The 15,528-nt window shown below is 55.9% G+C and overlaps 5 protein-coding genes across 5 annotated transcripts; 2 read left to right on the forward strand and 3 right to left on the reverse strand.

Annotated features, from left to right (window-relative positions):
• Window positions 1–32: 32 nt before the first annotated feature.
• CDEST_06571 (Putative cytochrome b5-like heme/steroid binding domain, fatty acid hydroxylase) lies at window positions 33–3,220 on the reverse strand. Its single transcript, XM_062922730.1, has 2 exons — window positions 915–3,220; window positions 33–850 (listed from the first exon to the last, which is right to left on the reverse strand). Exons 1-2 carry the CDS (start codon window positions 1,754–1,756, stop codon window positions 460–462), a joined length of 1,233 nt encoding a protein of 410 aa, XP_062778781.1. The 5' UTR covers window positions 1,757–3,220; the 3' UTR covers window positions 33–459.
• A 1,673-nt stretch (window positions 3,221–4,893) lies between these two features.
• CDEST_06572 (Putative heterokaryon incompatibility Het-C) lies at window positions 4,894–8,115 on the forward strand. Its single transcript, XM_062922731.1, has 5 exons — window positions 4,894–5,328; window positions 5,400–5,427; window positions 5,486–5,646; window positions 5,720–6,957; window positions 7,022–8,115. The coding sequence occupies exons 1-5, from the start codon at window positions 5,212–5,214 to the stop codon at window positions 7,764–7,766; spliced, it is 2,289 nt and encodes a 762-aa protein (XP_062778782.1). The 5' UTR covers window positions 4,894–5,211; the 3' UTR covers window positions 7,767–8,115.
• Window position 8,116: 1 nt separating this feature from the next.
• Window positions 8,117–10,658, reverse strand: CDEST_06573 (Putative PPM-type phosphatase, divalent cation binding, protein phosphatase 2C family). Its single transcript, XM_062922732.1, has one exon. It carries the CDS (start codon window positions 10,155–10,157, stop codon window positions 8,196–8,198), a length of 1,962 nt encoding a protein of 653 aa, XP_062778783.1. The 5' UTR covers window positions 10,158–10,658; the 3' UTR covers window positions 8,117–8,195.
• Window positions 10,659–11,183: 525 nt separating this feature from the next.
• On the forward strand, window positions 11,184–12,650 carry CDEST_06574 (uncharacterized protein; the record flags this gene model as incomplete). Its single annotated transcript, XM_062922733.1, has 2 exons — window positions 11,184–12,006; window positions 12,058–12,650. 2 exons carry the CDS (start codon window positions 11,184–11,186, stop codon window positions 12,648–12,650), a joined length of 1,416 nt encoding a protein of 471 aa, XP_062778784.1.
• A 242-nt stretch (window positions 12,651–12,892) lies between these two features.
• Window positions 12,893–14,861, reverse strand: CDEST_06575 (Putative Iron permease FTR1/Fip1/EfeU). The gene is made up of 4 exons (XM_062922734.1): window positions 14,322–14,861; window positions 13,817–14,259; window positions 13,564–13,762; window positions 12,893–13,511 (listed from the first exon to the last, which is right to left on the reverse strand). Exons 1-4 carry the CDS (start codon window positions 14,475–14,477, stop codon window positions 13,206–13,208), a joined length of 1,104 nt encoding a protein of 367 aa, XP_062778785.1. The 5' UTR covers window positions 14,478–14,861; the 3' UTR covers window positions 12,893–13,205.
• Between the last annotated feature and the right edge of the window lie 667 nt (window positions 14,862–15,528).

Below are 15,528 nucleotides of genomic sequence, written 5' to 3' on the forward strand. Positions count from 1 at the left end.
CCATTCGTTCCCTAGCTATCTACAAGATCTGTGGTTAAGCTATGATCCCCCACCATGGACACATCCAAGTCATCATCTGCAACGGTCACGGGTGAAGGGGGGATGAACGTGCAGCCTGGTTGCTTTTATGGCATAACATCGGTATGTGGTATCATTCAAAATACTCTGTACTAAAACAGCCTACCATGAGACTATGGTGGCTCCTCCCAGTCGTGTCATGGCTGGATGGGGCGCTGTGATACGTCAGACCCATCTTGAGCCGTCTCCTAAGAACGCCCATGAAACGAACACATTACAGCGTTAAAGTAGCCCTAAAAGCGTATATACAGGGGGGGGGCAAAGTGATCAGGAAGAAGAGCAGACACTGCTCCATCAGGCATTAGTAAATAGGCCCCAGAAGTCGTCATCATGACTATGTGTATGGTGTAGTTGTAGCGGCGTGGCCCGAGTGGGAGGAAATTAGTTGGCCTTCACGATGGGAGGCAGTTCCGTGCCAAAGACGCTGTCCCAGAACCGGCTGGTGACGCCGAAACCGAGCTCGTAGTCGAGAAAGTGGTGTTGAAGGTGGTACTTCTTGAGCTCCTTGTACCATAGAGGCAGGTTCTGGTGGTGGAGGAAGTAGTGCGTCAGGTCGTAGCAGATGTAGCCGAAGATGCCTCCGCAGAATACGGCCGTAGCGGCGTGCCAGCTGTACGAGAATACCCAGTGGGCAAGCTTGTAGAATGGGGTGGCAAGAACGACGAACAACGTCGGGGGCATGACCAGGCGGTACTTATCCATGGGAAGGTAGTGGTGAATGCCGTGGAGGAGGAAGTGCGCGGTGATGCCCACTCGGTTGTCAGGGAGCCACCTGAAGATATTGTTAGTTTAGCGGCTTTCACATGCGACATCAAGGAAAGCGCGGGATAACGTACTGATCGAGATGGAACAGAAAACGGTGGAGAATGTACTCGATCAGAGTCCAGAGGAAAAGACCAAGCCCGAAGTACAGGAATTCCTGCGTGGTGCTTTCCATGCCATCTCGGGCAAGGTAGAGGTGGTATGCCACAGGCGGGAGCCATGCAAGTGGAACAACCCACCAGGGCGTCTTGGACAGAGGCTCGAGGAAGTTGCCGAACAGAGGCGCGGACTCGCCACCCTTGTAGTGCCTAGGGCGGTGAACTTGGTCGAGATAAAACTCCTTGCTGAAACCGCCATACCACATCTGCGGGAAAAGAGGACGGCTCAAGTCGAGAAACTTGTGTTTCTTGTAGTCGGTGGTGTAATCGGTTTCCTTGCTCAAGTCATCCTCGCTGGCCATACCGGTCCGGGGGTGAACCCAACGCTCGCCGTCCCAGAGCTCGCCGTGCTCGTTCATCTTGACACCCTCGTTTTCAGTCTCGGCCGCGCCGTTGCCGTTGACGTTGACGTCCCCGTCCGCGTGCCCGTTCGCTTTGCCATTCGATGTTCCGTTAACCTTATGGACCGACCCGCTGACTGATCCGTTGACGGCCTTCTGGTTGACAACGAAACCGACCAAGGAGTCGTCAAGGACCTCGTACGCCGCCTCTGAGTGGGGGTGAGAGGTAGGATCGCGCAGGATTGCCTCAACGTCCTTGCCCGCATACTCAAAGACCAGGTCGTCGCCACCAGGGTGATCTTGGGCGAAGTCGGTCACGTCGTAAACGTTGGCGCCAATGGTGACATAACATGATTTCTTGGTGTTGTGAGCCTCGACCTCGGCGCGAGTGAATGTAGGGAGAGTACGCGACGGCATGTTGCGTTGGATGTTGGGGGGTTTGTCTGCAGCTGTAGACAATCGAAATCGGACGGGCTGTGTCAGCGCGTAGGGTCGCTTTGAGTGTTCGGCGACCAAGTCCCAGGTGGACAAGATGGAAGTTGAATAACAACAAAGGGAGAGGACTGGTAGTGTCGCAGCAGAGGTGGCAGTCGGAGTGGCAGGCCCTATCAAAAAAGAGAGAAAGGCGTCGATGCGAGGAGGCGACGCGGAGGAAGAAGTATTAAAGATAAGGTAAAGTAGGCAAAAGCAGGCGGTCTATCCGTGAGTGAGGGAAAAGGAGCCAAAAGCCGGGAGGGCCGGGAGAGAAACTTGGAGGCGAGGCCGGGGCTATGTGACTGAGGCTCGGTGGAACAGTGGAGGGTGGTGAGAGAGACGGGGACGGACGGGTGGAGGAATTAATTAGGGGGGTGTTTGATTTGGGGATGGGGCGGGAAGGAGTTGGGAGGAGGCCAAGGGGAAGCTCTTTCCTGCCATAGGCCATACCCGTACGCGACTAGTTTAATCTCTCCAGGACAGAAAAAATTACAGCGCAGTGGCGTTACTTTAGCACAGAATGGGACCTGGCGGAAGCTTGGACAGCCGATTTGTGGTTCCACCAGTCGACCACCCTCATCCGTTGTTTCCAGGGTTTACACTGTCGACACTGTGTGGTCTATTTTGGACGGATACAAACCCCGAGATTGCACCTGCCTCAGCTCAGCAACCAGGCGAACACGTTCCAGAACGGGCATTGATGGGCGGGAAGTGTGCGCAGCGGGAGACAAGATGGGAGGGAGGGGTGAGAGACCTCTTTGTATGCTCTGCGCTCTATGCGTATAATCTATACAAGTAGGAACGGAACGGGGACATGGGAGAAATGGTTCATGTTCGGCTAGCGAGCGCGAGCGCGGAAGCGGTGGGAAGAAGTGTCGCACTTACGATTCGCAGGCTGTCATGGGTGGCGGTGTCATTGTCACGAAGTAGGCACCTGTAAAACGTGAACTCGAGTCGACAAGCAACCACATTAAGAGTCATGGGGAAAATCTGGAAACGGCCATGGGCATTGGGCAGAGTCCGGCAAATCCACCGGGCGAAAATGGGAAGAAGAAAAAAAATTGCATGGTAGTTTGAGACGGGAGGGAAATGGGTAACGGGGATGGCGACGCTACATCAACACCCACCACACGGGCGGAAAGCCCGCGACAATCACCGAGCCAAAACATCCCAGGCCCTGGGGGCGACATGTCAGGCAAATCCAAGGCAACACAGCTAGATCGTCCCGGCTGCCAGGTCTGTGCAGAGGGCTCCCCCTTTCAACATGGTGCTGGTGTTGACGGTTACTTCTCGCGGAGACATGTAGTCGTTCCTTGTGTAGTAGATAAGTACTGAGCATCAGTTAGATGATGGATGACCGGCAAGCCGTGTGAAGTGTGGCATTCTCGAGACTTGGAAACGAGGGGCAGATCAGCACTGTAGATAAGATCGAGAATGGACTCTCGTGTCTTAGCACATGCGGCAGGTAAATGGGCCGTGAACTCCCATTGACCCAAGACCAAGATGGCGGCGAGGTGGCGCCTGTTGGCAGCGGCGGCGGTCTGTGGCAGTGAGCATTGTTGGGGTCGAGAGTCTGAGGTTGAGTTAGTTCATGGGGATGAGTCTTTGCGCGCATGGCGATGCATGAGCCAGAACGAAACTGCTTGTAAGTACGTACTCCGTACTTCGACAGAAATCGGTTGCCAGTAGACGCGCAACCCGCCTCGACACATGACGCGAAGATGCTGGCCGAAAACCCGTGGCTTTACATCGTGGCTGACGAGGCGTTGAAGCTTGAACCTGCTGACAGTAGTTAGGCCACGGCACATGGAAAAGACAGCGTCGCAGGGGTCCCTCCCTACCAATTTAGGTCCTTCACAGTATCAATCCTCCCCGCACTCAAATGTGTCTAGGTAGCTGTCAACGGTCAACCTCAAAGTTAAGTCGCGCTCAACATTGGGAAGAATCGAAGGGAAGCGGACGAGGGAACGAACACGATGGCTAGACCAGCTCTATGGTGCCCAACATGTGTCATCATCTTGTCGGGCTGACGATGGTACTGGGGACAAGCTTGGAGTCCGCCAGGGACGCAGTGTCTGGGCCAGGTACCGTGTACTTGATCTGATCGCTGTGGCCAATAGCGGGGGTCTGCTTCCGTGGGCCTGCTCTGCTGGCTGGGACCCTCCCTGTCCAGCATCGCGCTTAATGGGAAGCCCGGGTGCTTTCAGATGGAGGGGCATTTTTGAGTGTTCAGCGTTTGGGGGGTTGCTTTGGGGGTTGCTTTCGCAGCGCCGTTGCGCTGAGCTCAGCGCACAGAGAGGCGGGGGGCCAGATGCCAATGAAGGTATATTGCGTGCCAAACCTTCCTACCTAGGCATGGATACAGCAGGCACGTATCTGACAGAGTGAAGTACTCTCTACCTCTTTTGTCTCCAAATAGTATCTCGACGAAGAAAGCTTGAGAAACTCAGACAGATATCCTGCCATGTTCGGTTTGAGCCAGCTTGCTTTAAATCAATCAAAAGTAAGATACGCGTAGTTGAATGATGGGAGGGGGGGTTTTTTCTGGGCGCAATCAAATGCTCGAGCTTTTAGGTCGCCCCCTACGTGACCTTGCTGGGCAACTCCCGGCAATCGCCCTGCTTCCATCCCACCTCCACTGGGGATGGTCTGCCATAGCACAGCTCATTGCAGCGCAACCACAGCGAGCGCAGGCAGGTATGGCATAGATGTGACGCAAGCCAATAGAAGAGGAGATTCTGCTTGCAGCCACGGCAGCTCTCCCAAAGATTTTTCCCCCTCCTCCGCAGAGGCCAGTAGGGCATAAGATGGGGACCGGAGATGTCGTCAGCAGTGACCCCAACATGTAGCGGGGCAGCTAGTCAGTACCTCATGATAGTGGCTTCGCCCTGCATGCGCCATGCATCCTATCCAAAAATACCCTCCTAAGCCTCCAGGTTGGCGACCCAAGCCTTCAAAGTCTTTGCCCGGCACGTCTTTGCCGTCCAAGTAGTGCGTAGATGGCGCCCAGAGATGAAGGTACAAAACAATACATGCTGAACGAGACTGCACTGTTACCTGCGTAATTCGTATGTTTGCGCAAGCTTCTAAGTGATCTAACTCCTCCATTCCAACTCTCACGCTCTTTCTCCCCCCTCTCCCTCTCACCTGCCTCTACCTTATCGTGCGTTTACCTAACCTCATACTGCCGAACTTGAACCTTCCCACTCATATCCGGGAACCTCATCTCACTCTCACACCCTTACCCCTCCAAGGCTGATTCCTGACCTCGTGGACCAAACTACTTTGCGCGACCCCTCCATTGCTCCCCGAACATCCGACGCAACAACGCGACTGAACTTCACACCTAGATTTGCCGATTCCTGAATTTGATCCCGAGCCTCCCGTGGCCTTGAACCATGGCCTCATCCGGTCTCGGGAGAGGTTCCATCCTCCTTGCTCTTTGTCTGCTGCTGGTGCTCTTACCAGGTCGCGCCGCCGCCTTTGGCGCTGGCAACATCCCCTCCATTGCTCAGGTAACTTGGCATCCCGAGGGAAACCATACATTTCCTCTGGGTTTCGCATACTAACGCATTGCGATCGACAGGTCGAGGGTCACAACTGGCGTCATGGAGGTGCGCGTTCCGCTGTTCCCTGCTTACGCTCACGGCTGACTGATATGTCTGCGCACAGATATCGAGGATATGCTCAAGACTATTGCCTTCTTGCACGGCAAGAAATGGACTTCCATGTTGGTGTCGCGTGTCTACTTTGGAAACTGGCTTCGCGACTACTCTCAGGCCGTCGATGTAGGCAGCTTGAAGGGAGTGAACGCCCCCACCATCAGAATTCTGGTCCGTATCCTTCCCCAGGATGAACATCGATGCGCCGCGCTTGTTCTGACCCGTGTTTTACCTTATCCTATAGGTTTGGGTTCTTTCTTTTATGGCCTTCGGCTATGCGACGGAAGAGTTCGAGGTAACCGAGGAGCGCCTCGGCGTCTACCGTCCCGAAGAGCACATCGACAACCCCCTGGGCTACGCCGACGGCATGGACGCGCGCAAGTTTGACCCTCGCCTGCGCGGTCCCGTCGACCCTATCGAAACTCGGATCGATCCACGCACCGGCATGAAGAACTACATTGCCAACGAATCCGGTGGCTGGGCGACTAGCGCTGGCTACTTGCGCTTCAGCTTCGCCCGCAGCATTCACTTCGGTCGGGTCTACACGAGCGGTTCGCGTGGCTCCGGAAAGGAGGCAGACCTTTGCGAGGCATTGCGTTGTCTCGGACAGGCTCTCCACTGCATGGAGGACTTCAGCGCGCACAGCAACTACTGTGAGCTTGCGCTACGGGAGCTGGGCTACCACGACGTCTACCCCCACTGCGGTGCTGCCACCGAAATTAACCTGAATGGCCGTCGTGTTTTCCCTCTCGTCACCGGAACCTTTGGTGCTGTGGATTTCCTGCACTCCGTTCTCGGCGAAGCCACGGACCACTTCACCCAGTCCGAGGTGGATGAAATGAACGTCGCTCTTCAGAACGCCGAAGGCATGACCGCAAACCTCACTGGTGGCGGCACTGGGTCCCGTGGCTTTCTGGGGCTCGGCTCCTCGAAGCCGAATGACTTTATCTCACTTGTCAGCCAGCTCCCGGGCATTGGTGGAGATCTGGCAGGTCAGGCCCGCGATCTACAGTCCAGATCGGCTGCACAGGAGCAGCAAAACACCCGTTCAGGCGGCGATCTCAGCCGCGACAACGCAAACCAAGTACCCGGCATGAGTACCAACTTCGACCCTGTCGAGACTGCCCGTAAGATCTACCCGATCCTGCAGTTCCGAGACAAGATTGTCAAGTCCATCAGCAACCTCATCTCCAAGATTCCTGGCTTGGAGAAGCTCTTGGATCACATCAGTGAGACACTGACTGCATTCATTCTGGGACTGTTGGCGCCATTTGTCAGACCCATCATCACCCAGGTTTCCAAGGTCCTCAAGGATGGTTCCTCAACCGTCATTGATGCCAGCTCCAACTCTCAGCTGGAGCCCTGGAAGAACCCCAGTTGTGATGACCCGACCCACTCCATGCTGTCTAAGGATCACTTCACCAACATCCTCAACTCGTGCGCGGGCAGGGTTGCTGCGACGATCTTGCAATATGTCGTCCCGTAAGTCCAACATCGATGCGGGGCAAATGAATGTTCTCGAGGATCAAACTGACAATATTCGCAGGCGCATTCTTTACGCATGGGAGAACCCTGGAGTGCCCGTCGACGAGGTCGTTGATGATGTCCTCCGGGCTTTCCACCACCCGGCAGCCCGCGACGACAGAATACAGATACAGAGAGACATGTTCGAGACGGTTCGCAAGTGGGTGAATGAGAGTTCTCATAAGCATGAGCTGTCTCATCTTCTCTCGTCCGAGTCGGTCAAGACTGGTAAAAACCACATTCTCAGTGGTGGTAACGGCACGAAAAGTGTTGGTGGCCCCGGTCACACACACTCCCACGGAGCCTTTGACGGTTTCGGGGAGCTGGGCCATGGCAAGGTTCAGGGTTCCCTCTGGAACCAGATCCGCACGCGAGACCTGAACTCTATGGAGGGCGATGACAGGAAGCCTCTGTCGAGCTCTCCTCTTCCTCCATCGCGACCGGACTACGGATATCACGAGAGCCAGGGCGGAAGCAGCCACCACTACTCGGCCTCGCAATCCCAGGGCCACGCCTCGAGCTACTACAGCCAGCCCGAACCACAAGGCTACGGCCAACAGCCACCTGCTCCGCCCGCGGGTCAATGGGGCCATCCTCAACCCCCACAAGGATACGGCGGTCCTGGTTACGGTCCCGGGCCCGGTTACGGCGGCCCCGGATACGGTGGACCGCCGCAGCCCCAATACCCGCCTCACCACCAGCAACCGCCTGCTCCCCATCATCAGCAGGGTGGCTGGGGCCAGTACCCAGGCCAGCACCGCTACTAAACAAGCAAGGAAGATACTTTGGAACGAACAGCGATATCGGTTGACGGCTTAGATGAGGTTTACGTACGGGCTGGAGTCCTCGGGGGCAACATGAAAATGGGTTGGGTCGGTATGGAAGGTTTGTACGAATCCATTTGGGCTCACGAGACTAGAACGATTCCCCGGGTCGGTGCGTACAAGCACACAAGACATGAACTGCATAATTATATCTGATTTGATGGGTTTCCTCTCTTATGGCACGTGTTGTTTCTGTTGTAACTCGGGTGATACCCCTTTCCCGCCATTGCTTACGTGAACCAACTCTTCCCCTTCTTCCCCTTCTCTTCCTGCGTTGAAGTCTCCAATTCCTGGAAAGGAGATGGTTTTACTTGTTCTATGGCAACAAGGCCCTCCCCAAAACCCGAAGACGGATGTGTCACAGCTGCGGGGTCACTGCTTGCCTCGCCGGGGATCCAGCGCCTCGGTCCTCCTCTTGTCGCGAATCTCCTTGGTCCCGAGGCTGCCGACTCCGCCCTCAGACCGGCGCTCCCATCCACCGAGTCTGACGACAAGACACGTGGCATTGTCACCGTCGTGCGAGACCTCGGTGGCGTAGTTGACCACATCCTTAGCGCCCTCCTCGGGCGTCCTGGCCTCTTTGATTACATCGACAATCTCCTGGTCGCTGAGCGTGCCCGAGATGCCGTCGCTCATAAGGACCAGGAACGAGTACTCGGCCGGGCCGACTTCGACGCGGGTGATTTCTGGCTCGGCCGACACACCGATCCGCTTGCTGCGCATGTCACCGAATGCGCGGCTGTTGGCGAGCCCGGCGATTCGGTCCTCGCCGAAGCTGTCTGCCGAGACCATGGATCCCGCCGGCGCGTACCGACGAAGGCGACGACTTTCGGTGGGCGTGGTGGGATGATGATCTGACGTCAGGGGCTGTGCAAGGCCGGTGGTTGTCTGGCAGAGAAGAATGCGTGTGTCACCAACATGCGCAACTATCAAGGTGGATTGCGCATTGGGGTGCCAGAAGGGTGCGGGCGTGGGCGTCGAGATGAGGACTATAGATGCCGTCGAGCCGCCTTTGAAGCGCGAAAGACCCCCAATACCGTGCCCGGATGGCGGTTTATGCGGCACCCCGAGGATTTCGTCGTGGTTTACAGGGCGGTCGCTCGCTTGGGGGTCGTCAGGGTCGGGCTTGCGAGCCTGAGCAGAAATGAAGTCTAGGTCTGCCCTAAGAAAGGCGTACATGAGAACCGACTCCACCGTCACCGGGGTTTCGTCAATGTCGTTCTCCTTTTTGTCGTCCGAGAGTTTGAAGTACTGGGGGTTGAAACGCCTGAAGTACCCGCCAACGGTCTGCCGATATTCCTCTACCAGTTCTTGTTCCAGCTTGACAGCCTTGGGGATATCGTCTACCTTGGCTGAGACTGGATCGACTCCCGCCAAGGGCTCCTTCCTCTCGGGGTTCTTCAAGACGCCATGCTTATCTTGCTCCGGAACTCGAATCTCGTCCCTGACCTCCTCTTCAGTTTTCATGAAGAGCTCTTCGGATCTCTCGGGGTCCTCGTCCTTGCGGCCCGTCTCTTGTCGGCTTGTCTTCAGGCTGCTCTGAAGTCCAAAGTCTGCGGACGCCTGCTCGATGTAACCATGCAGTTCATCTCGCAGGAACTCGGCACATTGGGTCCCACCGTGGCCATCAAAAATGCCAAAGTAAAAGACTTGAGGGTCACCGAGTGCGCTGTCAGCGGACGTTGCCTCGTTGGGCTTCTGAATCGGCCTTCTCTGAAGACTAATAGGAGCCCTCTTGGCAAACGCTGGCATGCTGATGGTGCCGGCCTGGTTGGTATCCTCGTTGTAAGAGCGTTGGCCCCTCGACGAAGCAACCCCGAAATGATGCTTGGCCCTCTTGAGCGGGATTCGGACAACGGTGAGGTCTCGGCTGGGCATGTTCAGAGCTGCTGCAGCTGGCGAAGATCCCGGCGTCTGTGTGTGGGGGGTCGAGGCATCGCGGGGCAGCTTGTGTCCAGGCCCAGCTGACATGCGAGAATCCGGGTGCAACGAGGACGATGGAAGGTGAGTGACAAAGTAGTTGTGGAAAAACCGATGGTTTCCAAGGCTCGGCGATTTGAAATCTTCCGGTAAACATCGAGGTGAGCATTGTCGTCGACTCTCGGGCGACCTTGGCGATCGGGCCGCAGGCCGTCGAACAACAGCACTCTGGGAGGTGTAGTTACGCTTCGATGCTAGTATCGGTACCGTGGAAGACGAAGGCTTGTCGTCAAGTGTTCGGGGGCCTGTGATCAAGCGCGAACGAACCGACCGGACAGCTGGAGCTGTAAAGGCCCTGTTAGTTCCATAATGTTGCGCTATTTGCCGCGTCGGACAGCGTATGAAAGCTGGCATTGTTTCGGGGAAAGGGCGAAGTTCGGACAGAGACGTCGGGGGCGTCACCGGCGCTGCAACAGCTCAGATAGGACAGCCTTCCTGCTGGCAGAAGCCATGGGCTTCAGCTCATCAAGCTGGGGCGGGGGCCTGTGATGGATCGAAGGTGTAGTCTCGCGGGGACTTCGTCAGGGACGCTAAAGGAGGGGGAGGGTCGTCAGCTGTCGCGTCGGCGACGTCGAGGCATTGGCGTGAAGCTGCAGCAGTGCACTGTCAAGTATCGTCGCGCCAAGGTGAAGACGTGGAGAACAGACAGATCGCAGGCGGCGCTGTGCAATGGTGATGTTTGCTTCGGGTCAATTATTTAGTCTCGCTCGACACAGTGGAATTGAATGATTGAGTTCGGCCAAGGCACACGGTTCGGTCTCGATAGGATCATGGATGGACCCAGCGACGTAATGAGCCGGACCTGGAAAGGAAGGACGGGAGAGACAGGCGACGTACGGTCACCGGAGTACCTAGGCAGGTTGTGTGTCGGCGTGCAGGTCGGTAGGCCGGTACCTACCTAAGGTAGGTACTCTGTACCAAAGGGGGGATGGAATTACCACCCCAACTGCTGCCAACCCCGCAGGTCTTCCTTGGATTTGGGCAAAGCGTGGCCATGTATCCGTTAGGTACATTACGACCGACCAGTGCAGGGGGGGGGGAGTGAATTCGATACCTGCTATCCGCCGACGGCTTCGCCGCTTCGGGACTCTCTTATCTAATCGGTCCACCCCCCGCTTGTCTGGATTCGGGTTTTTGAACCTCGCCGGCGTAATTAACGGGTACCGTGGAATCGGGCAGGCAGATGCACGCACTGCGACATCTGAGAGGCGAAGGACAAGTGGGCATTCACTTACACATCGGTGACGACTTCCGAGGTTGAGAAAATCTCGCTATTGGTTTGCCCTTGAAGCCGCGCGATGGCCAATCTGTCCTTCTCACCTTACGTGACATTCCTTGAGTTGCGGCATAGCATCCCGACCCTTGCGGCGTCGTCTTACGATGGAAGACTCGGCGCCAGTTCGGGATGACACATCGGACAAGTCCTCGGGCAAGTCCCCTTCCACTGTTGTCATATGCGACGATGGAGACATCGTTCTGGACGTCACATTCGAGACATCCAGAGAGACCATCGCCGCCGCTCGAAAGACTTGGCACGCGGCCAGCAAGAAAATCGGCGCCCCGCGCATTCCCCAACCCAACCTGAACCCGAGCATCAAAGTCGCCTATCGCGTTAAGCTTTCCGTCTTGAAGAGGCATTCCCGGTACTTTGAGAACCTCCTTGGCAATAAACAGTTCTCCGAGGCGAGCAACGTCGAAGAGACGCTCGCCCGTCTGGCTGCCGAGAAGCTTAAGCTGGCCGAGGTGGATGCTAGGGACTTGCCCTGGATCACCATCGTTGACGATGACGAGGCTACCAGGTCCGTCGGCCGGGAGAAGGTTTTCGAGGACTTGATGAAGATCATGCACGGGAAGCAGATACAATCGACGACTGTCAATATGCTCCATGTGACTACCCTGGCCATTTTGGCGGACCGCTTCGATTGTCGGTCCGTGGTCTCAAGGTATATTAGTATCGAGCTCAAGTTCAAATGGCCCCTGACGAATGCCAAACATGCACGAGCAAGCACGCAAAAGAAAACCGTAGACGTCGAGAACCTGCTGAGACAGAAGATCCTCGTCGCCTGGCTGTTGGAGCAGCCGCCCAGGCTCCACACCTACACGCGAGAGCTGATTCTCCGCGGCTCTGTCCGCTGGAGTTCCTTGTCTGTGGACGAGTTCTCACGTACGGAGCTGTGGTGGCATCTGCCGGACGGCTTGGAGCGTGAGTGACTGAAACCTCTCCCAACCCGGACGGCATGCTGACTTCATTCAGGAGAGTTGCAGTACCGTCGAGAGTGTGTCCTAAATACCATAGCCTCGGTTCATCGCCACTTCCTCTCCCTGTATTCCTCTCGCGATAGGCAATGCAAACTCGGATACGACTCAAGCTCCGCTTGCGACTCGTTCCAGCTGGGCCAGATGATCAAGTTCTTCGCGGGTAAAGAGCTGATAGGCATCGTCGACTTCGGGCCCAGCTCGTATGACAATATCCCAGACTCATCAGTCATCGACATTGAGGAGATCCTATTCATGTTGAAGCAAGCTCCGGGCTACCAGATCGACAAGCACCACACCAACTGCGGTATTCGGACACGTCTCGAGCCGATAGTGGAATACATCAGGTCCATGCTGTCATCGACCGTCCTCTCGATATCCCAGGTTGACTGGAAGAATGCCCGGGTGTCGGCCTCCTGGGCGCCCGACGACAAAGAGGGTGCGGAGTCGGACAGAGAAGAGAAGAAATTCGAGTTCACTCGAGGCTTAGCCAGCGACCAACGTCTTCGATACGAGGGCAACCTGTATGCTGATAAGATGGCGCGCAGGCTTTTCACTGCTGACAAGTGGGACTGGACCCCCGAATATTGACAGGAAGAATACTTGCAACACCAAGATGACCTAGGAGCTTATTATTCTACCGTTGTTGCCATACTGGCGGCACAAGATTTTAGAAGTCTCGAGGAAACTGTTACGGAAGCTCTTTTGTGCCGTACAAACACTCGGACATTGAGACCCCGACATTACTTCAACGTCAGCTTCTTGCCGTGAACTGCTCAAATTATATATGATCATAGCTTGCACTGCTATACATTGCGATCATGTTGTCTACCTTCAGAGCCACACAAGAACTCGTATGCATACACGATCTGCCTGGCTTTCTTTGTAAAAGATGAAAGTGGGTCTTGGAACAATATATCGATGCTTGTTATTGCCGCTCTTATACAGTGGTCTCGTTCGAAAACCACACATTCAAGCCCGGAGTGATCCCTTTGTCGGGATGGACCATTTGACTTGCTCGTGTCCTAGAATACAAGCAAATCGGAAAAGAAGCTTCGCCCTCTGCTAAGGTTGTCGCTATATACACACGAGCCGAAGGACCTGCCGACGTCTGAGGGCAAGATGGGGAGGGCACCACCGAGCCAATCAAGAAGAAGTGGTGAACGTCTTCGTGGTAGCTGGGCCCTTGTCTTTTTCAGACGTTCCGATTTGTTCCTCGCTCCCACTGTGGTCATCAGAAACGCGTCTGTCGCCCTCTGGGAAAGCTTTGGGTTTCGTCAGTGGCCAGCGGCCTGTGTTCTCGCGGAATCTCATGACGAAGAAGCATGCGATGACGAAGATCCAGTAGACGTTGTAGGCGATGACGGAGCCGTACGTCGCGGAATTCGTCCAGCCGAAGACGGCGTTGAAGATGCCCCAACCGCCGCCGCCGTTCAGATCCGGGCTGCAACACTTGCAGAAGTTTAGTACAGATACACAATGCTCATCAAGCCATGAGACTTACGTTGACATGCCAGACGCTTTTGTCAATGTCATACGAGCCCGGGCCATTCCCGAGCTCTGCAGCGTCGCCACCGACGACATTGTTCCACTCTTGCTGTTCGAAATCCCAAACTGCTCTGGAGAAGAGGCCGGCCGCCACGAGATACAGGAGACACGTCGAGACGACGAGGAAGACTTGCAGCTTGGCGGTAGAGCCACCCCTTTACGAAAATCAACACGGCACAATTGCCCATTACCGGACGCTGGACACTCACTTGTACAGGAGATAACCGACGAAGGCGCCGACGAGCAAGCCAACAACTGCCGGAAGCGGCACGGCGGTCGCCGGGGCGGAGAAGGAGACGCCGGCGACGAAGACGATAGCCTCGATACCTTCCCGAAGAACAGTGATGAAAGGGAGGATGAACATGGCATACTTCTCGGCGAAGTGCTTTAGCCATCCCCGGCCGACGCCGGTCTTGACGGGGTTCTCCATGGCCTTTGCGAGCTTTACGCGCCACTTCTCCTGCATCTTGCCGATGCGCAGGAGGGCAGCACCCATGATGGTGATGATGATGGCGGCAACGAGGGAGAATGCGCCTTCGTAATACAGCTCGTGAGACTCCCAGCTGTTACGGCCGAGCTTGTAGAAGACGCCGATGACGGCAGCCGCGGCGACCAGGCATATTAGGAAACCGATTCCCGTGCCGAGCCAGACCTGCGGCAAGAACATGAGCGGGTAAGCCTCGTGGGGAAGGTGAGGGAAGGGAAACTCGTCACCTGTCTACGCAAGGATTTGTACACGGCCAGATCTCTGTTGGGCCCGTCGAGTGTCTGTTTGAGGAAAGCGAGCAGAACCGAGACGATAATGACGGTCTCCAGCGACTCTCTGAAGACGACTAGAAACACGGGCACGGAGAAAACGTCGACGGCCATTGCAGAGCGTTTGGAGGGGGGAGCAAGTGCAAGAGGATGCGTGAAACGGTTCAAGATCAGAGGGGGAAGGGGGAAGGGGGAAGGGGGAAGGGGGAAGGGGGAAGGGGGAAGGGGAAAGGAACAAGGAAGGTGGTCAAGGTTTTGATTGAAAGAAACCACAAGAGCAGCGAGAACAGCCTGATCTGATAAATCAAATCAGATAATCGGCGTGTCAGGGTCCCGATGTGTTGGCACGGAGGCGAGGGGGCCCGATGGTGGAACGCCAGCGGAACAGGACAAATAAGAGAGGGTAAGCATATCTCGATAATCAGCAGGCCGTGTCTGGCACCAGGATCCGGCGGCGAAGACCTTGGCTGGATTGGGGACACGATTCGTAGACAGACGATGCCATAGGAGCAGCAGTTGGGAAAGGAAGACGAGGCGAGGGAGACATGGGACGGAGGCGGTGCCAGTTCGAGGCGCGGTGGCCAATGAGGGCGGCCATTGGCCAGAGTCTCATGGTTGCATTCGACCGGGCCATCTGCTCACCACAAGCTTTTTTACAATCAATTCCAGTACGGGCCGGCTGTTTTGGTTCGCTTTGTGCTGGGTTAGTCTGTCTGGGAAACGGGAAGCGCGGCACCCGACTTACACTAAACCGGCGGGACTTGCTTAGCGCGGGTCAAGAGAGGAGGAGAGAGATCAGCAACGGACGATTTTCAAAGCACCGCCAGTTGGCGCCATGTAGGGCAGTGTTGGTGGTGTAGCTCGACTGGCTGACGATAGATAGACAAGCCACCGGGCATATTCCACCAAGGCACACACGGTACGGTAAGTGGACTTGCTCATTCACATGTACCCATTCGCCTCAAACCACTTTGTTCAGCTTCGGCAACATTACTCGTAACAACATTAATTACCTACCACTGGCTTCGTTCCCTTCGACGATGGCGGAGCTCCATTGATGCTACTGTGATCGTCGCTGGTCACACGTTCGTTCTCTTCGCGGTGGGATGAGGGATTTGGAAGCAACCTTCACGCTCCCTTGGTTTTCGTCCGCTATCTCTGAGGC

Source organism: Colletotrichum destructivum, chromosome 4 (assembly GCF_034447905.1).
Source record: "Colletotrichum destructivum chromosome 4, complete sequence".
Classification (NCBI taxonomy): Eukaryota; Fungi; Ascomycota; class Sordariomycetes; order Glomerellales; family Glomerellaceae; genus Colletotrichum; species Colletotrichum destructivum.